The sequence below is a fragment of the Neovison vison genome, chromosome 6 (assembly GCF_020171115.1).
Source record: "Neovison vison isolate M4711 chromosome 6, ASM_NN_V1, whole genome shotgun sequence".
In the NCBI taxonomy this organism is placed as follows: Eukaryota; Metazoa; Chordata; class Mammalia; order Carnivora; family Mustelidae; genus Neogale; species Neogale vison.
Window position 1 is genome coordinate 138112457 of NC_058096.1, and position 24591 is coordinate 138137047.

At 39.8% G+C, this 24591-nt stretch overlaps 1 protein-coding gene across 3 annotated transcripts in view; it reads right to left on the bottom strand.

The window, feature by feature from the left end:
* ULK4 (unc-51 like kinase 4) overlaps positions 1-24591 on the bottom strand; it is a 672337-nt gene that overhangs the window by 575956 nt on the left and 71790 nt on the right. For all 3 annotated transcript variants that reach the window (XM_044252436.1, XM_044252435.1, XM_044252437.1), the window contains exon 18: positions 8172-8279. In XM_044252436.1, the coding sequence (XP_044108371.1) occupies positions 8172-8279 (108 nt within the window). The remainder of the gene's footprint in view (positions 1-8171; positions 8280-24591) is intronic.

A 24591-nucleotide genomic window follows, 5' to 3' on the forward strand; every position in this document is an offset into this window, starting at 1 on the left:
AACAAGAAAGAAACCCTAAGCCCAGCAGGAGAAGAGAAATCATAAAGATCAGAGCAGAAATCAATGAAATAGAAACCAAAAAAACAATAGAACAAATCAACCAAACTAGGAGCTGGTTCTTTGAAAGAATTAATAAAATTGATAAACCCTTGGCCAGACTTATCAAAAAGAAAAGAGAAAGGACCCAAATAAATAAAATCATGAATGAAAGAGGAGAGATCACAACTAACACCAAAGAAATACAAACTATTATAAGAACATACTATGAGCAACTCTACGCCAACAAATTTGACAATCTGGAAGAAATGGATGCATTCCTAGAAACATATAAACTACCAAAATTGAACCAGGAAGAAATAGAAAGCCTGAACAGACCCATAACCAGTAAGGAGATTGAAACAGTCATTAAAAATCTCCAAACAAACAAAAGCCCAGGGCCAGATGGCTTCCCGGTGGAATTCTACCAAACATTTAAAGAAGAACTAATTCCTATTCTCCTGAAACTGTTCCAAAAAATAGAAATGGAAGGAAAACTCCCAAACTCATTTTATGAGGCCAGCATCACCTTGATCCCAAAACCAGACAAGGATCCCATCAAAAAAGAGAGCTATAGACCAATATCCTTGATGAACACAGATGCAAAAATTCTCACCAAAATACTAGCCAATAGGATTCAACAGTACATTAAAAGGATTATTCACCACGACCAAGTGGGATTTATCCCAGGGCTGCAAGGTTGGTTCAACATCCGCAAATCAGTCAATGTGATACAACACATCAATAAAAGAAAGAACAAGAACCATATGATACTCTCAATAGATGCTGAAAAAGCATTTGACAAAGTACAGCATCCCTTCCTGATCAAAACCCTTCAAAGTGTAGGGATAGAGGGCACATACCTCAATATCATCAAAGCCATCTATGAAAAACCCACTGCAAATATCATTCTCAATGGAGAAAAACTGAAAGCTTTTCCACTACGGTCAGGAACACGGCAGGGATGTCCATTATCACCACTGCTATTCAACATAGTACTAGAAGTCCTAGCCTCAGCAATCAGACAACAAAAGGAAATTAAAGGAATCCAAATTGGCAAAGAAGAAGTCAAATTATCACTCTTCGCAGATGATATGATACTCTATGTGGAAAACCCAAAAGACTCCACTCCAAAACTGCTAGAACTTATACAGGAATTCAGTAAAGTGTCAGGATATAAGATCAATGCACAGAAATCAGTTGCATTTCTCTACACAAACAACAAGACAGAAGAAAGAGAAATTAAGGAGTCAATCCCATTTACAATTGCACCCCAAACCATAAGATACCTAGGAATAAACCTAACCAAAGAGGCTAAGAATCTATACTCAGAAAACTATAAAGTACTCATGAAAGAAATTGAGGAAGACACAAAAAAATGGAAAAATGTTCCATGCTCCTGGATTGGAAGAATAAATATTGTGAAAATGTCTATGCTACCTAAAGCAATCTACACATTTAATGCAATTCCTATCAAAGTACCATCCATCTTTTTCAAAGAAATGGAACAAATAATTTTAAAATTTATATGGAACCAGAAAAGACCTCGAATAGCCAAAGGGATATTGAAAAAGAAAGCCAAAGTTGGTGGCATCACAATTCCGGACTTCAAGCTTTATTACAAAGCTGTCATCATCAAGACAGCATGGTACTGGCACAAAAACAGACACATAGACCAATGGAACAGAATAGAGAGCCCAGAAATAGACCCTCAACTCTATGGTCAACTAATCTTCGACAAAGCAGGAAAGAATGTCCAATGGAAAAAAGACAGCCTCTTCAATAAATGGTGTTGGGAAAATTGGACAGCCACGTGCAGAAAAATGAAATTGGACCATTTCCTTACACCACACACAAAAATAGATTCAAAATGGATTAAGGATCTCAATGTGAGAAAGGAATCCATCAAAATCCTTGAGGAGAACACAGGCAGCAACCTCTTCGACCTCAGCCACAGCAACATCTTCCTAGGAACATCGCCAAAGGCAAGGGAAGCAAAGGCAAAAATGAACTTTTGGGATTTCATCAAAATCAAAAGCTTTTGCACAGCAAAGGAAACAGTTAACAAAACCAAAAGACAACTGACAGAATGGGAGAAGATATTTGCAAACGACATATCAGATAAAGGACTAGTGTCCAAAATCTATAAAGAACTTAACAAACTCAACACCCAAAGAACTAATAATCCAATCAAGAAATGGGCAGAGGACATGAACAGACGTTTCTGCAAAGAAGACATCCAGATGGCCAACAGACACATGAAAAAGTGCTCCATATCACTCGGCATCAGGGAAATACAAATCAAAACCACAATGAGATATCACCTCACACCAGTCAGAATGGCTAAAATCAACAGGTCAGGAAATGACAGATGCTGGCGAGGATGCGGAGAAAGGGGAACCCTCCTACACTGTTGGTGGGAATGCAAGCTGGTGCAACCACTCTGGAAAACAGCATGGAGGTACCTCAAAATGTTGAAAATAGAACTGCCCTATGACCCAGCAATTGCACTACTGGGAATTTACCCTAAAGATACAAATGTAGTGATCCAAAGGGGCACGTGCACCCGAATGTTTATAGCAGCAATGTCCACAATAGCCAAACTATGGAAAGAACCTAGATGTCCATCAACAGATGAATGGATCAAGAAGAGGTGGTATATATACACAATGGAATACTATGCAGCCATCAAAAGAAACGAAATCTTGCCATTTGCGACAACATGGATGGAACTAGAGCGTATCATGCTTAGCGAAATAAGTCAAGCGGAGAAAGACAACTATCATATGATCTCCCTGATATGAGGGAGTGGTGATGCAACATGGGGGCTTAAGTGGGTAGGAGAAGAATCCATGAAACAAGATGGGATAGGGAGGGAGACCAACCATAAGTGACTCTTAATCTCACGAAACAAACTGTGGGTTTCTGGGGGGAGGGGGGTTGGGAGAAGGGGGGTAGGGTTATGGACATTGGGGAGGGTATGTGCTTTTGGGTAAATTGGAAGGGGAGATGAACCATGAGAGACTATGGACTCTGAAAAACAGTCTGAGGGGTTTGAAGTGGCGGGGGGGTGGGAGGTTGGGGTGCCAGGTGGTGGGTATTATAGAGGGCACAGCTTGCATGGAGCACTGGGTGTGGTGAAAAAATAATGAATACTGTTTTTCTGAAAATAAATAAATTGGGAAAAAAAAAAAAATAAATAAAATAAAATAAAATAAAATAAAAAACAAAAGCACCTGCGAAGTGCCAGGAATTCTTCTAAACAAGAGCCACAAAGCTATGAGCAAGACAAATTTTTTGCTTTAATAATGCTTAGTGGGGAAAGAAGAGGAGGAGGAGGAGGAAGGAAAAGGAGGAAAAGAAAGAGGTAGGTGGATGAGGAGGAGGAACCAACAAGACAAGTCAGTCAAGATGGTGAGGACTACCATAAAGAAAACCAGAGCAGGGTAAGGAGCTAGAGAAAGACCATAGACATGGTCCATCTCATATTGCACAGAGCCAGGAAAAGGCTCTGTGAAGGGATCTAAACAAAGAAAACTCAAACCTCTAGGTGGGGGAGGGTGTGAAATCACTGCAAGCAGGAGGAACAGTAAGTGCAATGGGGTTGAGGCAGGAGTGTGGCATGCCAGTTTCAAAGAGCTGTAAGGAGGTCAATATGTCGGGAAGAGGAAGAGAGCAGGACATCAGTGAGAGCTAAAGTCAACCAGGCACTGTGGAGGCAGCCCACAAGGGCCAACAAGGCAAATGGTGGGATTTGGCAGTGACAACAAGCAAGGTAAGAAGCACAGGAGGGCTCTGAGGAGGGACACTGTGTCTTTCACAGGCTCACTCTGGCTAATGTCTGGAAAATAGACTGCAGTAGACACAATAAAGCAAGGAGATCATCTAAGAGTTCTTACAATAGTCCAGGTGAAAGATCTTTAATGGCTCAACAATAACAACAACAACAAAAGGACAAAATAGGAATACCTGGGCTCAAAGTGGGAGGTATTCTTGACAAAAGAAAAAAAAATACATAAACTGTAAATGTATCACCTACTACCGTCCTCTGCAAAACCTCCTCCGGTCTTCCATCCTCAAGCTTGTAACCTTAGAGTGCTCCCAAAGAGCCAACAGGACAGGGCTTAAGTCTCTGTATTATACACAGTATACACTCTTGATTCAAGTCAGTCTCACTACATCAGCACTGACCTAAGATTTTACAGTTCACGTATATTCAAAGTGGCAATTCCACAAAAATCTCATGAAAAGTTATTGATTTTCATAGATCCAGGGACATACCCTCCTTTTCTAGTTTGCCATCCTAAATTGTATTCAAATACCACAGAACCATCCTTTTATTAAAATAGCCTTAGCTTATATCCAATTAAAGCACGTACCAAAGAAAATGATTCTCTAGATCTACTTTTTGAAGCAAACAGAAATAGGATTCTGTAAGATTCCATTTATAAGATTCTAGAAAATACAAACTAGTGGTTGTATCAGTGGTTTCCCGGGAGGGCTTGGAGGGTGTGGAGAAATTTTGAGAGGTGATGGATATGTTCATTATCTGAACTGTGGTGATGGTTTCACAGGTGTATACACATATCAACATTGATCAAACTGTAATCTTTAAGCATGTGCAGTTGACTGCATGCCAATTATACCACAATTAAGCTGGAGAGGGAGACAATAACTTTAAGATTTTATTTATTTATTTGACAGACAGAGATCACAAGTAGGCAGAGAGGCAGGCAGAGAGAGAGAGAGAATAAAGCAGGCTCCCCGCTGAGCAGAAAGCCTGATGCAGAGCTCGATCCCAGGACCCTGGGATCATGACCTGAGCCGAAGGGAGAGGCTTTAACCCACTGAGTCACCCAGGCGCCAAGATAATAACTTTAAAAAAGGAACAACAGCGAAAACAATTCAAGTAGACTCTCATTCCTGATCAGATGGCAGACTAGGTATCTGAACACTCTTCTGGTAAAAGCAACACCTTGTATTCTGACATCCTTACAATGCATCAGAGATGTTGACAGGAAAACAAAGAATCAAACCAAACCTTAGATAACCACAAGTGTGAGAGTTCAACTGAGCACTGAAAGTGTGCTTTGACTCTGAGAGCCTACAGAACTTGGTCAGTCTGAGCTTTGATGCCAAGGCCCTGGGGACTCAAGCTGAAGATAAAGTAAAACTGCTTTTCATCAAACTTGGCACACATGAAAATGTTCTGGGACAAGAAGAGAATGACAGGGAGGGAGGAGGGAGCCCTAAGCGCTGATTAAGAAATATATCCATTAATTGAGAAATAACTCCAGTGTATGTATTTCCATATGTTATTCTTAAAAGTGTACAGCTATTGGGACACCTGGGTGGCTCATTCAGTTAAGCACCTGCCTTTGGCTCAGGTCATGATCTCATGGCTATGGGATGGAGCCCTGCATCAGGCTCCACATTCAGGGAGAGTCTGCTTGTCCCTCTCCCTTTGCTTCTCCCCCTACTCGTGCTCATACATGCTCTCTCTCTTTCAAATAAAAATTTTTAAAGAGTGTATAACTATTTTTTTTTCAATTTATTTATTTCCAGAAAAACATTATTCATTATTTTTTCACCACACCCAGTGCTCCATTCAAGCCGTGCCCTCTATAATACCCACCACCTGGTACCCCAACCTCCCACCCCCCTGCCACTTCAAACCCCTCAGATTGTTTTTCAGAGTCCATAGTCTCTCATGGTTCACCTCCCCTTCCAATTTACCCAAATTCCCTACTACTCTCTAACGCCCCTTGTCCTCCATGCTATTTGTTATGCTCCACAAATAAGTGAAACCATATGATAATTGACTCTCTCTGCTTGACTTATTTCATTCAGCATAATCTCTTCCAGTCCCGTCCATGTTGCTACAAAAGTTGGGTATTCATCCTTTCTGATGGAGGCATAATACTCCATAGTGTATATGGACCACATCTTCCTTATCCATTCATCCGCTGAAGGGCATCTTGGTTCTTTCCATAGTTTGGCAACCGTGGCCATTGCTGCTATAAACATTGGGGTACAGATGGCCCTTCTTTTCACGACATCTGTGTCTTTGGGGTAAATACCCAGGAGTGCAATTGCAGGGTCATAGGGAAGCTCTATTTTTAATTTCTTGAGGAATCTCCACACTGTTCTCCAAAGAGGCTGCACCAACTTGCATTCCCACCAACAGTGTAAGAGGGTTCCCCTTTCTCCACATCCTCTCCAACACATGTTGTTTCCTGTTTTGTTAATTTGGGCCATTCTAACTGGTGTAAGAGTGTATAACTATTAAGAGAAAAAAGCAAGTTTTCCTACTTGGTACATGAAAATGACACAAAATAAGAATCTACATTTCTGTTTGCTCATACAGACAAAAGTAACTATGATTAGACTGGGGAACAAGGCACATAGGGAAGAAAAACAGGAAAGCCACTTTCCCCCCTAGACCTTTCTGGACTTCCTAGCTTTCTAGCCTCATGAATGTGTTGTCTCTTCAAAATATAAAATTAACTAAGAACAAATTCAACCAAAGATAGATGTACAGAAGTTTTATGAATAGAATGAACTTAAATGAAAGTATTTCTAAAAACAGAGTATATGGAATGCCACTTTCATGCACTAGAAGACAAAATACCGTTAATATATGGATACTTTCCTAACTGACATAGGGTTCAGTACAATTCCAAATATGCAGAAGACTCCAAGTTATCAAGATAACAATACTTCCCAAATTGATCTGCACAATCAAGGCAATTTCTTTTTACGATTTGCAAAATTGGACAAGCTGATTCCAACATGCAAGGGGCCAACAGCCAAGACATTTATGAAAAAAAAAAGAATAAGGAGGACATATTTGCTGTACCAGCTACCACTACTAATTATGGAGCTAAATAATTTAAATGCTGATGTTTTATAGCAATTACAGTAGTTGTCTTAAAATGATTATTTTTCTAATAAGTCAGTTTAATTTAGATACTAAGGATACTCAAGTTATACAACACTTGAGCAAGATCTAGGACTCAAAACATCACAAACACAGTGAAAGAAACTCCTGATCAACTGTAACTTACCAGTACTTCTTTAAAACTCAGTATCACCAGTGTTTATAGCAGCAATTGCCACACTAGCCAAACTATGAAAAGAGCCCAGATGTTCACTGACAGAAGAATGGATAAGGAAGAGTTGGTATACATACATATACAATGGAACATTACTCAGCCATCAGAAAGGATGAATACCTACCATTTACACTGACATGGATGGATCTCCAGATTACACTAAGCGAAATAAGTCAGCCAGAGAATGATAAAAACCATATGATTTCACTCATATGTGAAATTTAAGAAACAAATCAATGAACATAAAGGAAGGAAAGGAAAAATAAAAAAGATGAAAATTGAGAGGGAAGCAAACAATAAGAGATGCTAAACTCTAGGAAAACAAACAGGGTGGCTGGAGGGGAAGTGGGTGAAGGGATGGGATAATTGGTGATGGGCATTCAGGAGGGTACTTGATATAATGAACGCTGGGTGTTACACACAACTGATGAATCACTAAATTCTACCTCTGAAACTAAAGAAAAAAATCAGTATCTAATGAATAACTCATAATTTATCATTATCAATGTAATAACATTCATAAAAAAACACTAAAGAAATACTAATTTTTCTTTGTTGAATTCAATAGCACTTCCATATTGTAATTTAAGAAATAAGTAGTCAAATTCTGTGGATACAAACTCTCATGGCCATGTTAAGAGCTCTATTTGCACAAAGTAGTGTTTTTAACTGAAATGAAGCTTTTATATTTGGAGAACCAATGGCCTCCTCTTAAAGGAGCCAATGATGGCAGCAACCTAGAAAGTAGTTTGGGGGACTTTGGGTGGATTGTTTTTTAAATATGGCTTGAGAATTTCCTACACTTTCTGGGAGGCACCGGGAGAGAGGGAACATGACAGACAAGGAGAGAGAGAGATTGAAAAACATGATAACCTCTTTCAGAGGTAAAAATTTCCCCAAGGTTCCTTAGGTATGCTCTAAGGGGCAAAGTCAAAACAACTTTTATAGGATATTAACACTTGTTAGCCAGGATGTGTCAAAACAGGTCAAACAGCAATAGAGTTAATCATATGGTCTCACCTGGGTGGCTACAAGGTAGATCAGCTCCCCAAGGGTTGGTAACAGGCACTGCTTTAATTTACTGTTTCTGAAGTTTTCCCTAATTAATTCAGTTAAGACAGTAATTGCCTGAAAAGAAAAAAAGGTGTATTAGTTCATATGTATTCTCAGTTCTTTCACCTATATGTAAAAGACAAGACAATCTACAAAACTCACCTTCCATTTTTAAGAACTACTTTCCAAATTATTTTCCAAATATGAGCCTTAATCCTGAAAAAACGGTAAATGTCCCAGATGAAGGTAAAAATATATCCAGTAAAAAATGGGCACATACATATACCACTTGTCAGTTACCAAGCACTTTCACTGTATTTCTGATCCTACCAGGCAACTGTTCCTGCATTTCTAAAAACAAGAAAGGCTGAAACAGGTCTCTGTCCAGTTTACTTGGACAGCCAGGATCTGAACATAGATTTTACCATGCCAGAGCCTACTATCTTCCAGTGTACCGCAGTTTGAAAAATTCTTACACTGCATGAAACTTTTAAATGATTCCTCTAAAAATCTGAGAGTAGGAAACATTATACCAAAGTTTCAATATAATCCACTTTGAAATTCAGCAGGCTACTGTCTCAGACCCAGTTAATTTCCTGGGAGCCATGCTAAGAAAATCACATACATACACACATTGCCAGAATTCATACACGAGAACACAAGTTAATCAAATCACAATGTGTCCATAAAGTAGAATAAAATGGGTTTAGAATGATGCATATAGAATGGCCCCATGCTGAGACAGAAAAAAAATGTATATAAAAGAGCATGGTAGCACTGCTCTAAAACAGTGGGACTCAAAGTATCATGCACAGATAAAACTGTTTCTTACTGTCAACAAAAATTTAAGTAGAGAAGCTGAGAGTAACAGGGTGCCTGGGTGGCTCAGTCAGTTAAGCGTCTGCCTTCAGTTCAGGTCATGATCCCAGAGTCCCGGTATCAAGTCCTGCATGGGACTCCTAACTCTGCAAGGAGCATGCTTCTCCCTCTCTTTCTGCCTGCCACTCCCCCACTTGAGCTGTATCAAATACAGAATATAAACAAAATCTTGAAAGAAAGGAAGAAAGAAAGAAACCGAGAGTAAGCATTTAAAAACCTCCAAAGCCATTTGACAATGCCACAACATCCAAACATGTGATCATGGGCCTGACTCTGTAAACAAGAGTACAGACAAATCGGACCTGCACATGGGGTTGCCGCCCAACAGCCATGCACTAAAGGAACACTTGTTAATGTGGTATTTTTGAAACAGCTTTATTAAGTTATAACTAACACAGAATAAACTGCATATATTTAAAGTGTACAATTAGGTACATTTGACATACATATACATCTATGAAATCATCACCACAGTCAAGATAACACCTCCACATGTTACCTCAAGTTCCCTTGGTAATCCCTCCATCTTGCTCCCTTTCATTCTTTCTCCAGACAGCCACTGATTTACTTTCTGCCATTAACTCACATTTTCTAGAATTTATGTTAATGGGATCATATCCTATGTATTCTTTTTGGTCTGGCTCTGTTCACTTAGCATAATGCATTTGAGAGTCACCCATGTCGCATCATATATCAATAATTTGTTCTTTTTATTGCTGAGTGGTATTCCCCTGAATGGATATACCAAAATGTATAAACCCCACCACTCACCGCCTCATACATAATGAACACTCTGTGTGAGTGAGAAGGAAAGGGAAGCATGTAAATCACATCAGCCCTTAAAGGAGGTCACTTCTCCTCCAGTCTTCCTTTTCCATGACCTTTACTGATCATCCACCAAACCATCCGAAATTAACAGCATTCAGACTTTTTTTTATAATCTACGAAAACAGAGATCTGTCACCAGCATACCTACCCCAACGCTAAAGGAAGTATTCTGAAAAAAAAAGGAAATGATAAAGGAAAGAACCTTAGAATTAACAGGAAGGAAACAAGAACATGAAATAATAGAGGTAAATGTAACAGATTTTCCTTCTCCTTTTAGATTTCCTAAACTATGTTTGATGGTTGAAGCAAATATTATAATAATGTCTGCTTTGGTTCTAAATTAATTTAGACAACATATTTAAGACAATTATATAAAAATGAGGGAAACAAACAGGTTGAAAAGGTAGGTAAGTTTTCTATGCTTTATTTGAACCACTAAAACAATAGGTTATACAAAATTATACACATATATATGATATATATATAATATTTATAATCAGTAAAAACCTATACAGATAGACTCTAAAATACAATAAAAAATCAAAATTATGAAAAATGCTCAATAACTCATATAAAAGTAAAAAGAAAATGAAAAACAGCAAGAAGAAACAAAATGGTAAACTTAATATCAAATCTATCATAATTATATTAAATGTAAATGGTCTAAATACAATTAAAAGACAGTGCCTTTAAAAATAAGACACAACTGTTGCAATCTATAAGAAACTCACATCAAAGACAGTGATATAGGCAGATTGAAAATAAATAATAAAGTGTATACATATACCTGTATATATACATACATTCATGTATATGTATGTGTGTGTGTGTGTGTACACACACACACACGTATATATAGCAGTAATCAAAGCAAAACAGGAATGGCTATGTTAATATCACATAACATAGATTTCAGAGCAAAGAAAACTACATAACAAAAGGGTCAATCCACCAATAAAATGTACCGATCTTAAATGTGCATGCATCAAACAAAAAGCTATAAAATATGTGAACCAAAAAGTGACAAAATTATAAAAAGAAAAAAAAACCACCAATTATTTTTGCAGACTTCAACACCCTTCTCTCAAAAATTGATAAAATAAGTAGGCAGAAAATGAGCAGACATCAAAAGGACAAAACTCTACACATACAAGTTTGGCAACTTAGATTAAATGGACCAACCCCTTAGAAAACACGAACTATCACAACTCACCCAATATGAAATAGAAAATTATTTGCAGATGACATAATTGTCTTCACAGGAAACACCAAAGAATCTACAGAAACAAACTCCTATAACTTACAAGTGAGTCTGGTAAAGTGACAGGATAAACTGTCAGCATTCAAAAACTAACTCTATTTCTTCATATAAGTAATGAACACATGGAAACTTAAAAATACCATTTACAATCACTGCAAATATTAAATACTTAGGTATAAATCTAACAAAACATGCATCGGACCCATATGCGAAAACCACACAACACTGTTTAAAAGAAATCAAAGAAGATCTAAATAAAAAAGACATGAAACTCAACCCACACGAAACAGGCAAACACATCAAAAAATGGGCAGAAGATATGAACAGACACTTCTCCAATCAAGACATACAAATGGCTATCAGACACATGAAAAAATGCTCATCATCATTAGCCCTCAGGGAGATTCAAATTAAAACCACATTGAGATATCACCTTACACCACTTAGAATGGCCAAAATTAACAAAACAGGAAACAACATGTGTTGGAGAGGATGTGGAGAAAGGGGAACCCTCTTACACTGTTGGTGGGAATGCAAGTTGGTGCAGCCTCTTTGGAGAACAGTGTGGAGATTCCTCAAGAAATTAAAAATAGAGCTTCCCTATGACCCTGCAATTGCACTCCTGGGTATTTACCCCAAAGACACAGATGTCGTGAAAAGAAGGGCCATCTGTACCCCAATGTTTATAGCAGCAATGGCCACGGTTGCCAAACTATGGAAAGAACCAAGATGCCCTTCAACGGATAAATGGATAAGGAAGATGTGGTCCATATACACTATGGAGTATTATGCCTCCATCAGAAAGGATGAATACCCAACTTTTGTAGCAACATGGACGGGACTGGAAGAGATTATGCTGAGTGAAATAAGTCAAGCAGAGAGAGTCAATTATCATATGGTTTCACTTATTTGTGGAGCATAACACATAGCATGGAGGACAAGGGGCGTTAGAGAGTAGTAGGGAATTTGGGTAAATTGGAAGGGGAGGTGAACCATGAGAGACTATGGACTCTGAAAAACAGTCTGAGGGGTTTGAAGTGGCGGGGGGTGGGAGGTTGGGGTACCAGATGGTGGGTATTATAGAGGGCACGGCTTGCATGGAGCACTGGGTGTGGTGAAAAAATAATGAATAATGTTTTTCTGGAAATAAATAAATTGGAATAAATAAATAAATAAAAAAGACATGAATTTGTGCATGCATGTGCTATATTTTCTGTGATTATGACCATTCTGATTGGGGAGAGACTGACCTTCCCAAGGCTAGCCAATTCTTAAAACAGCAAAGGCTCAGATTAACTATGTCTTTGATATGCAAACTAGCAAATCCCACCATATACTCCTCTACCTGGTCCATACACCCCAGGAGGCAATATTCTTCTGCCTTCATCATCCAGAGGGGTGTTAGCATCCAACTAGAGACTACCCTATGGCCCAAAGTCTGCTTAAGTTATTCCAACCACCCAATCCTAAACTGCTCACTCTTCCCTTGCCTTTCCTATGGAAACCCCAATAAAGGTCATGGCTTTAAGCATTCCCCTTGCTGCCATCTTCTGCCTTCTGATCTGTGGTATTTTTCCATGTGGTCCTGTGTGGCATGCCATGCCTGTCTCTAGGACCTGTGAGTATAATAAACTTTGCTTTCCTGAGCCTCTCCTCTATCTCCTTTGGTGGCCAGTCCTGACTGACCATCTTATAAACAAATACAAAATAAGAGATAAACTATGTGCATAGAGAGGAAAACAATATAGTAAAGATGTCCAATTTCCCCAGTCTGATAGCCCAGTTTAATGCAATTCTTACAAAAATCCCAGCAAAAAAATTTGTAGCTATCAACAAGATTATTCTAAAATTTCTGTGGAGGGTGCCTGGGTGGCTCAGTCAGTTGGGTGTCTGCCTTTTGGCTCAGGTCATGATCCCAAGGTTCTGGGATAGAGTCCAGTGTCAGGCTCCCTGCTCAGCCGGAGTCTGCTTCTCTCTCTCAAGCCTTCTCTTCCCCCCACCAATTCCCAACTTATCTCTCTCTCACTCACATACACTCTCTCTCTGTGTCAAATAAATAAGTAAAATCTTTAAAAATAAAATAAAATTGGGGTGCCTGGGTGGCTCAGCCATTAAGTGTCTGCCTTCAGCTCCGGTCATGATCCCAGGGTCCTGGGATCAAGACCCACGTCAGGCTCCCTGCTCAGTGGGAAGCCTGCTTCTCCCTCTCATATTCCTCTTGCTTGTGTTCCCTCTCTCATTGTGTCTCTCTCAAGTAAATAAATAAAATCTCTTAAAAAATTTAAAAAGTAAAATAAATAAAATTTATTTGGAAAGGCAAAAGAATTAGAATAGCCAAAACAATTTTGAAAAAAAGTGGGGGGACTTGAAATTATTCTAGCTGATTTCAATACTTACTATATAGATAAGTAATCAAAACTGTGTGGCACTGCCAAAGAGATAGACATATTGATCAACGGAACAGAGAATCCAAATATAGCTTCACACAAGTATGGCCTGGTGATTTTTGACAAAGGTGCAAAGGCAATCCAATGGAGGAAAATCAGCGTTTTCAACAAAAGAAGCTAGAGCAACTGGCTATCCAAAGGACAGAGGAAAAAGTAAGCCTTGACCTAAGTCTAACACTTTATACAAAATATTAACTTAAAATGGACCAGGGACTGGGCTGCCTGGGTGGCTCAGTGGGTTAAAGCCTCTGCCTTCAGCTCAGGTCATGATCCCAGGGTCCTGGGATCAAGTCGTGCATCGGGCTCTCTGCTAGGCAGGGAGCCTGCTTCCTCCTCTCTTCTCTCTGCCTGCCTCTCTGCCTACTTGTGATCTCTCTCTGGCAAATAAATAAAATCTTTAAAAAAAGAAAAGGACCAGGGACTTACATGTAGAACATGAAACTATAAAACTGGGTTGTGAGCGGGGATGGGATAAATTCTTCAGGATATAGGTAAAAAAGTAGACTTGACACCAAAGGCTAGGAAACACTGAAAATGTGCAGTTGGCAAATAAGCACATGAAAACATGTTCAGTGTGATTAGCAATTAGGGAAACGTAAATTAAAACCATAATGAGATACCACTACACACTTACCAGAATGGCAAAAATACAAAATAGTGACACACCAATTGCTACTAAGAATGGAAAGAAACTAGACCACTCATACCTTACTGGTACAGACATTCTGGAAAATAGTGTAGCCATTTCTAGAAAGAAAAAAAAACACTAAACATGTCATTACCCAGCAAACTGTTCCCCTGTGTCCCAGAAAAACTGTGATTTGGTGCTAGGTTTACTCTCTACCTAACCCCAGATCCTCGGAACTTATCCCAGAGAATGAAGACTTTGATCCACACAAAAACCTGTACAACAATGTTTATAGCAGCTTTATCTGTAACTGTCAAAACTCAGAAATGACCTGGGTGTCTTTCAGCAAGTAAGTGGTTAAATAAATGGTACAACTGATAACATGGAATACCCTTCAGCAATGAAAAAGAACTACTGACACACGCTACAACGTGGACGAATCTCTAAAGAATAACTCTAAGTATTAAAGGCCAGTCTTAACACATTACATACCGTATGACTGAATTTACGCAACATTCTCAAAGTTACACAAATACAGAAATGGAGAGTAAATTAGTGGTTGCCAGTGGTTGGGGTGGGGGTGAGACACGTGACAGAGCAAATGTCTGTGATTCTAAAACAGCAATCTGAGGAATCCCTGGGGATGAGACTGTTCTGTTCCTTAACTGTTTCAATGCCAATATTCTGGCTGTAACATTGTACCATAGCTCTCCAAGATGTTACCATTGTGAAAAACTGGATGAAGCCTATATGCACAGCATTTCTGTATTGTTTTTTTTACAACTGCATATGATCCACAGTTATCTCAAAAGCTTTCTTTTAAAAAGCCAACCTCATACTAAATTTGAAACCTAAATCTCACTTTCTGCTTCACAAAGTTAGTGGCAGGGATTTATAACATTTTTCCATTTTATAATCCACTGGCATTTTGTATCAGTGAGTGTCACTTGAAATTAAAAACATTTCAATGCTGCAGATCCTTGAAGAGATAAAACTGTCTGAACTGCCTGCAGCGTAACAGAAATTGCTCTGGAGCTTAGTGTCTTGTAAATAGACACACATCACAGAATCTATGCTAGTAGAGCCACAGCAACCGGACATGTCACCTGCAAAAGGTACCCCTGATAACCCTGAACAGTACACAACAGGTAATGTTTGCCCGCAGTGTTATTTGTACAGATTTTCCATTTGCTATTTTTAAATTTTAAAAGAAATTTTAATATTAAAATGGAAAACTGTAAGATTAATAATCTAACATATGGCATAAATGACAAACACCAAGGAGAAAAACAAGTTTTTGTTGATGTAGGTACAATGACATTGGAAAATGCCAATACTAAACCAAACAAAAAGGGTGTGGTACATAAACAATGAATCTTGGAATGCTAAAAAAATAAAATTAAATTTAAAAAGTAAAAAATAAAAAAATAAAATACCCTTGTTTAGTTCTTCTTCAAACTCAAAAATCAAATAATGTGTGAATATTGATCTTAGCATATTTTCTTATGTTCTGTAAAAATTCACCTGGCCTTCTAACACTGAAACCAAGAGGCGTCTGATTGGGTCAGTGGATTAACCATCTGACTCTTGATTTCAGCTCAGATCATGATCTCATGGAATTGGGCCCCATATCAGGCTTCACACTGGACATGGAGCCTGCTTAAGATTCTCTCTCTCTGCACTTCCCCAACACACACACACACACACACACACACACGCTATCTCTCTAAAAATAATTTTTTAATTAAAAATAGGATATTCAAGTATTATGCTACTCTTGTGTTCATTTTTTGAAAAACCAAAGTAAAGAAGAACAAGGGAATGGGAAGGGTCTTGTTTCTAGCATCATTATGCTTTGAGGCACACCTACACCATCATTAATGAAGACTATCCTTCTGCAACCACAAGTATGATTGGTTGATTACTACAAATAATAATTTAAGATTGTACTATTTCCTAAACTACTTTGAAATCCAAACCTATTTTATACCAACTTTGACAAGGTGGAAGAAGGCCTCTTTCAGCTTTATCTGAAGTCATCAGATTGGAAAAAAGTAGTCAAATGTACATCAGTCTTACCTATCTTAGACCGAGTCTCTTAAGTCAAAGGCAGAAAGACAGGAAGATGAGTTAAGAATACCAAAATTTGGAAGTTCTGTAGTTATAAAACTAATAATCTGACACTTGCACAGATAAAATTTACTTGCTCTTGACCCTCAAAATAGTTCTTAAATATTCGTGTTCAAAGCTATACAATAAATAGCTACAAAAAGAAACTAAATTAAACTCCAGATTCAGAAAATATCTGGCATTTCCTATTTGGTCAGTGTTTTTTAAACTAACAGGACCTCCTTTTAAACTCTACTGACCTACTCCCAGTTGGAGATAGAGCAGCAGATACCATAACAACTATAACATAATCTTTTAAATTAGATATTATTCAACATTCTCCCCTAACCTCTCAAGAGGTATTCCACAATTCCAATTGAATTCCAATTCCAATTGATAACACTCTGCCCAGGCTTTTTCTTTCTTAGAACCCCACTTTCAATGTCCCAAACATAGCTCATGCACATAAAATAAGAACATGATAAGTTTCACGGTCCTCTCTTAAATTTTATTCATATTAAATCTTAGATTCCCTTGGACCTTGCATTTCTTGCCAAGTAAAATCACACCTGTAAACTTGAAACTTCAAACCCTCATTTTCACAAGAGCTGGTTAAAAAAGTGAGAGAATGTAGTCTTGACACACAAAAGCAGGCCAATGATGCCAAAAAAAGATGGAAAACCTGATTGAAGAGAATATAATTCTGTTCTGTATTTGATAATTGAAACTGCGATTGCAAGGAAACACTGTTGTCTCCACAAAGTTCTCCTAGTGACATGCTGACATCAAAGTTTTAACACTATCATCTGTGGATGTAACCTTTAATCTCTGATTCTCTGCATATGGGTTGGGCAACTGCATTCAAATTGGCATCTCATTCCTAAAAACCAGTTAATGGAAGATGTAGCAAGGACTGCTAACTTGTCCCTTCCCTGTTGAGGCCTAAATATAAACAACCTATAACTGGTGGATTCCTTCTCATAAAGATAATAAGCTATCAAGAAAAGCAAATAAAACACGGAAGTAGATTTCTTACAGTCTTTTACAGTCACATAGAAAGTTTGGAAGCACTAGGCACACAAACTTTAACAACTTCCTCAGTTGTTTGGGGGTTTTTGTTTTTAAATTAGGTGTCAACAACTTTCAAATGAAAAAGAAATTTGTCATGTTTTGGTTACCAGTGATCCGATCCCCCTTCTGAACACCCCTGAACTTCCTTTTGGGGAAAAACCTTTTGTACTGCACTTAGTCTGCAGGATGAGAAAAAGGGCATTCTGCTGTCCAAATATGGAACCTGATAGGGACCCTGGCTCCCTTTGGAAATGTCTTTCGTCCCATGGTCTGGTACAGTCTAGGGAAGGCCACAGTCTAAACTCAGCCAGCAGGGCTCTTGCTCAGAAATCTGACTCTTGAGTGGACAGACACGGAGTAAAGAAAATGATGAACTTCATTCACTCATTCTGGCAGTGGCCCCAACCAAGATTCCAAGAGGGTCCTGCTCCAGAGGCCTTCCAGAGTTGCCAGGTCCTGACTTCTCCAAACCTTCTCTTGGACCCCTTGACCTTGCTCATACCCTCCTAATAAATAGCCCTTGTGCTTAAGGTAAGCAGAGTCAATCTGGAAAAGTGATACACAGTACCATCGCTGACCAGTTCTCCTTTCCTGAACCCACACCAAGATTTCCCAACACCCCCACCTGGCATTGGATGTGGTGGGGTGACTAGGTCCAGCCACTGGCCAAAAGTGGAAACAATGTAGGTATGCCCATGTGCAATTTTCCAGTCTCTCCTCCCACCCCAGGAAACTTGAAAGCATTCTGCCAGAGGGAGACGCCATAGAGATGGAAGCAGCCTAGAAGGCTCAGGTCAGATGCCCGCAGAGCAACCAAGGCCAACAAGAACAAAGGTGAGCCTGAGATGTGGATGGTCTTCATTATCACAACATAAACTAGCCTATCATGAGACTGAACCCTCATTCAAGGAGACTACTCTAGTTATACATAGAAATAAAGGCTTGGGTGCCTGGGTGGCTCAGTGGGTTAAGCTTATGCCTTTGGCTCAGGTCACAAACTCAGAGTTCTGGGATCACGTCCTGCATCGGGCTCTCTGCTCGGTGGGAAGCCTGCTTCCTCCTCTCTCTGCCTACTTGTGATCTGTCAAAAAAATAAAATCTTTAAAAAAAAAAAAGAAAAGAAACAAAGGCTTTTTCATACTTTAAAATAATCACTAATAAAACACTCAGTAAATTCTTGCACATATATCTAAGGGTAAAAGATCATTGTGTGGCAGCTAAGATCTGCCATCAACATTTATGTCATGGATCTGTTACCATAGTTGCAAAGCACCAACCACCAGAAAAGCAGTGTTAAAAGTGTATGAATAGGGCAACCGGTGGCTCAGTCAGTTAAGCGTCTGCCTTCAGCTCAGGTCATGAACCCAGGGCCCTGGAATCAAGTCCCAAATCAGGCTCCCTGCTCATGTGGGAGTCTGCTTCTCCCTCTATCTCTGCCCCTCACCCCTGCTGGTGCATACTCTCTCCCTCTCTCCCTCAAATAAATAAAATCTAAAAATAAATCAATAAATAAAAGCATATGAATAAATCTTGCTATGCAGATTAAGTTAAGAAATTAGATATCCGATTACAATAAATCTGTAATGAATCTGTCGTTTGAAACCTGAGTAACCATTAAAATTATTTTGTCCTTTCAGATGGATGGCAGACAACATATCCTGAATATTACTTGCCTTGAAAATAACAAAAAATGTCAGGTAAAATATTTTTTTTTTTAAAGATTTTATTTATTTATTTGAGAGAGAGAGACAGTGAGAGAGAGCATGAGCAAGGGGAAGGTCAGAGAGCGAAGCAGACTCCCCATGGAGCTGGGAGCCTGATGTGGGACTCGATCCCGGGACTCCAGGATCACGCCCTGAGCCGAAGGCAGTTGTCCAACCAACTGAGCCACCCAGGAGTCCCAGGTAAAATATTTTTAAATATGTTTATAAAATGTACCACTAAATTGCAAGAAATTAAGGAAACCTGAAAGACCAAAAATAGAGAAGAGGGGAAAACAGATATAAGCCAAGCACTCAGGACACTTTAACCCTAGGACACCTGGGTGGTTCAGTCAGTTAAGCCTCTGACTCTTGATTTAAGCTCGGGTCTTGATCTCAGGGTCATGGGGTAGAGCCCCAGGCTGGGTGGGCTCCACACTGTCAGCAGGGAGTCTCCTTGAGCTTCTCTTTCCCCCCCTCCCTTGGTCTCTCTCTCTCTCTCTCTCTCTCTCTCACACACACACTCACTGTCAAACAAATAAATAAATCTTTTTTTTTTTTTTAAGAAGATACTTTAACCTTGGTGGCATGTGCTAAATCTTGGTGACCTTGAAAATGACCTTTGGAAATGGAACAAGAGACAAATTTTGGGCCCTGCCCATAGTGTGGCATCAAATATAGGAGATCATTTACATTCAGTTGAAACCCCAAGGACGTAGGAATAAAACATGAACCAGGGGCAACTGGGTGGCTCAGTGGGTTAAGCCGCTGCCTTCGGCTCAGGTCATGATCCCAGGGTCCTGGGATCGAGCCCCGCATCGGGCTCTCTGCTCAGCAGGGAGCCTGCTTCCTCTCTCTCTCTCTGCCTGCCTCTCTGCCTGCTTGTCATCTCTTTCTGTCAAATAAATAAATAAATAAATCTTTAAAAAAAAACATGAATCAGCCTGCAAAAAAGGATGGTAAGGAATCTTGAGATCTTGGTACTGAATCAAGAAGGGAGGGGGTTGGCGGGCAGGCAGGTATCTTCCCCGAGCATTGAACCAGGTCTGAAAAGCACATCTGCAGGTCATATTCTCATTGCCTCTCACATGGGAGACCAGAGATTCAAGCACCTGGGAGTTTGCTCAGCTGACCAGTGGCAACATAGCCTTAATGATGGTCTACAGTTAATGAGGTATAAATGCCAGGATTTCCCCAGCAGACTGTAGAGCAGTGATTCTCTATTTTACTGTGCTTCATAATCACTGAAGAATTTGTAAAAACACCATACTGGGCTCCACCCTCAGAGTTTCTCATTCTGTATATCTGGGGTGGGGGCCTGAGAATCTGTATGCCTAACAAATTGCCCAGTGGTGCTTTAGTTCTAAGACAACAATGAAATCACTACTGTAGGAGCCAATGTTGCCCGCATATTAGAATCATTTGCAGGGCTTTAAAAACTATAGATACTGTATCCAGCCCCAAAGATTCTGGTTTAATTGGTCTAGAGTGTAGCCTGGACATCAGAATTACAGAGAACAAAGCCTGAAAGTCCAGGGAACTAGAAATGTTGGAATGCTTCTACAAAATGCAATCTGTTCAAGCCACTAAACCGCCCTTCCCAGATAGGCCTGAAAAACATGCCTCAAGGATAAGGGAACCAGCACCTTTGAGAAGCTCTTGGCTGTCCTTGACAGGCTGGGGAGGGTGGAGGGCCCAACAGAAAATACAAGCAGTGGAACTGGGTTCTCTGGTCACTGTGGGAATAATGGGACCTAGCGGTGGTAGAGGCCAATGAACACTTAACCATAGGCACAAGTGCTGTAGTGAGTCACGTGGCATCTGGTAATCAGAGTATTCTGACCCACAAGAATCCAAGATGATGGTAAACTGGCCATCAAATCAGCCTACTAAAGTGACGACTGACATACGGTAAGAAAATTTCTAGATCTACTGGGCAGAAACCTAACAAAAATCCCCACACCAAGGATTCAGTCTCTCACCCAGATCCCACACCCAGGCTGGTTCGTAGATCCAGAGCTCCGATATTAAGCTAAAGGTCCCTTCCAAAGACACCCTAAAAAATGGTCATAGTGAATGCTATAGATCTTCCCTCACCACTTTCCTTCCCCAGAGAGTCCTCAGATATTTACCATGGGTCTGAGAACTGGGAAAATACCCAGACCCTTTAAACTTTTTAGATACTGACTCTGAACTTGGGCTGATCTCTGAAGACCTAAGAAGCCATTTTACTCTAGTAGTCAGATTAAGAAAGAGCTTATCAAGGCCAGGTGCCACATGGCATCTTACTAAATCCATCTCACATCTGTCCAGTGGGCCTATTCTTGGTTAGTATCCTAGAACATACAATGAGAAAAGATACATGCGGTAACTAGTAGGATCCCCAGAGCGGATTCCCACCCAGTGAACTGAGGACTATTCAGAGTACAAAGAGACAAAGCAGAAGTTCCTGGAACTACAATACGTGCCCTGCCCACACATTCAAAGACAGTAAAGCAAAAGCAAGCCATATCCACCAGATCAACAACTAGGAACCAGTGCCAACAAAGACTTGAAAAGCACAGGGATGGGAACTTCTATCACATCCCCACTTAACTTGCCTGTTAAGCCAGTACAGGAACTACGTGGGTTATAGCTACTGCAAGTTTAATCAGCTGATGCCTACTACAGCTGCAGTTTCAGATGTGGCATATTTACTGAAGCAAATTAACATAGCCCCCGGCATTTGTTCTGCTTTCTTTTCCATTCTAATCAGTAAATAAAATCAGAAGCAGTTACCACTTAACAATTGCCCCTATATCAAGTCTCCAGCTCTGTCATAATATAGTCCAGAGGGACTCCCTCATCTTGATAATCTGCAGGATAGCATACTGTTTCATTATCCTGGTGGCATGCTAACTGGACCTGGTAAGTAGCACCCTAATTTGGATGCCAGAGAGTAGGAGAGAGAAGTCCTGCAAAAGTTCATGGTCTATTACTCTGGTGAAGTACCTAGGAATCCAGTGGTCTTGGAGCATGTGATAATATTCCTTCTAAAGTAAGAGAAAAATGGCTGTGTCTTGCGTTACCCACTGAAATAAGGAGGTTTGATAATGGGTAAGTCTGTTTGGATTTTAGAGGATCCAACCCATTTCCTGATCATCAGTAAGGCTGCCAATTTTGAGAGGGGCCCAAGAAAGGGCTCTACAGCCAGTCCAAGCTAAAGGACAACCTCCTCTGTCAGCTGGGTCTCAAGACTCAGCAGACCTAATGCCACTGGAATGGACTAGGGCAGATACGGATGCTATACAAAGCCTATGGCAAGCCCTAGCAGCAGAGTCATAGCACAGCACAGACCCCTAGGATTTTGGAATGAGGTCTTGTCCTGCCCAGTCCATTTGAAAAGCAGCTCCTGGCTTGTTCCTGGACCCTGGCTGAGGTTGAATGCCTGACCCTGGAATAATATGAGACCTGACCGACTACTCATCATGAACTGCATATTACCATAACATTCATCACACACAATAGCATTTTATTTTTAAATTAAAATGGTAAGAATGGGCCCAAGCCAAGTAGATCACTCACTCCATGTGCAGGTGACTCAGACTCCTATGGTTATCTGCTCCCACTGCTCAGCTGCTTCTCCCATCATTGACCCTTTTCATGACTTCCTAGGGAGTTCTAGATTTCCTCCCTCTCTGGAGAAAAAAAAAAGCATAAACCTGGTTCTCAGGTTTGACGCATGGTACATCAAAATCAACAGAAAGTGGATGGCCACTTTACTGCAGTCCCCATTCAACTTGGCCCACAAAGACAACGGTAAAAGAAAATCCACTGAGCAGGCAAAACTTTGGGTGATACACCTACTAATAGAGAGAGATGAACTAAGGATGGATCTATACCAACTCAGAGGCAGTAGCTAACAGGGGAGTCAAAAACCTAGAGAGAACAACCTAGAGAGATACCCCCCCAAAAAGAAAGAAAATCATAAAGTAGGGAGGGATCAGAGAATTAGATCCTGTATTTGGCCTCTGGACTACTGGTCAAGCAAACAATGTTCACCAATGGCAACTGTGTGATAGTGGCTAAGGGAGGGCAGTACAAAATGAGACACCGGCAGGGCACAGAGGCCTCAGTCTAAAATCAACCTATGATGATAAAAAAGTGATGTGAGTCTAACAAGTGATTCCTTCCCCATGTCAGATGCTGTAGCCAGGACTCTCTGGCAGCTCTACTAGAAAGAGAGACACCTGCTCTACTTCCACCCTTCTCCACCTCCCTCCAGCAACCACAGACTAAATGGGACGAAGAGGGAAGAAGAAGCTATTCCAGACGGATAAAACAAAGCTAGACATATACTCCAGGTATTGCCCCAGTGTCGTGGTAAAGCCCTTCTTCTGTATCTAATGTAGGAGCTAGTAGGGTATAGACAATATACATACATATCTTTATCAAGGGTTAAATGACATTTTTATTTGGGATCAACAGAACACAAGTACTCCTGATACATAAATGTCTTCTTAAGAAACCAAGTTATCATTGTCCTTCATTAATACTGAGTCTTTTAGGGACCGGAACAATGTAAAAGTTATGGCACAAAGAACATAACCTCAATACTGCGGTTGGAGCTTGCTATATATAACTGCTATTATTTACTTGGTACTGTGTTCTTAATAGTCATCCCGTCAACATTCCTCAATAGTAGAAATACAAAGGAAACTCATTTTAAATTGCAGTTTTCTGCCTCAGGGATCAGCTCTGATTAGTTCTGTTTTGTGCAATTCTCTCCATCACCAATTCTCTTTCCAGGTTTCTTTCATCTAATAGAAAATTAAATGTGATGCTCTGCTAGGTTCCCAAGGATTACTAAATTATATCATATTCAAATATATAAGCCTCACAACTGCTACTCCAAAAATATTATAACAAAGGTATGTGCATAGCCCAGGTAAAGCAAGCATAAAAATTAGAGCAGAAAAGACAGAAGCTAAAAATCGTTCTACAAGATGTCAGGTAAGAAATTAGATGAATTCTACCATTATAAGAAATTAGGAAACATGCCTTTTAAGAATTCTTTAATGTGAGACATTTAATTTATCTGCAAAAGTGATTCAAATATGGCAATTCCCTCAAATGATATAAACCTCAGCATCATGGCTTAATACAACAAATCCAGAATGTTTCACTTTATTCTACAAAAAGACATGATTATTATTCAACTCTCGCTTTATCGTTTTCAACAAATTTGTCTCTGGCGCTATCCAAAAAGTAACAGAAAAACAAGTTTGTTTAGCAGGGAAGTACAAGGGCAGAGTCGCTGAAACTAACAATGGGGAAGATTATAATTGATAACAGTCTCAGTTCAGGGGTACAAACAAACCAGAAATGGTTTCCCAGTATCTGATGTAAAAGATGGCATCTGTCAGCCCCTCAACACAAAAACTCCTGAGGAGACCACAACCACACAGCAGTCGAGTACAAAGCA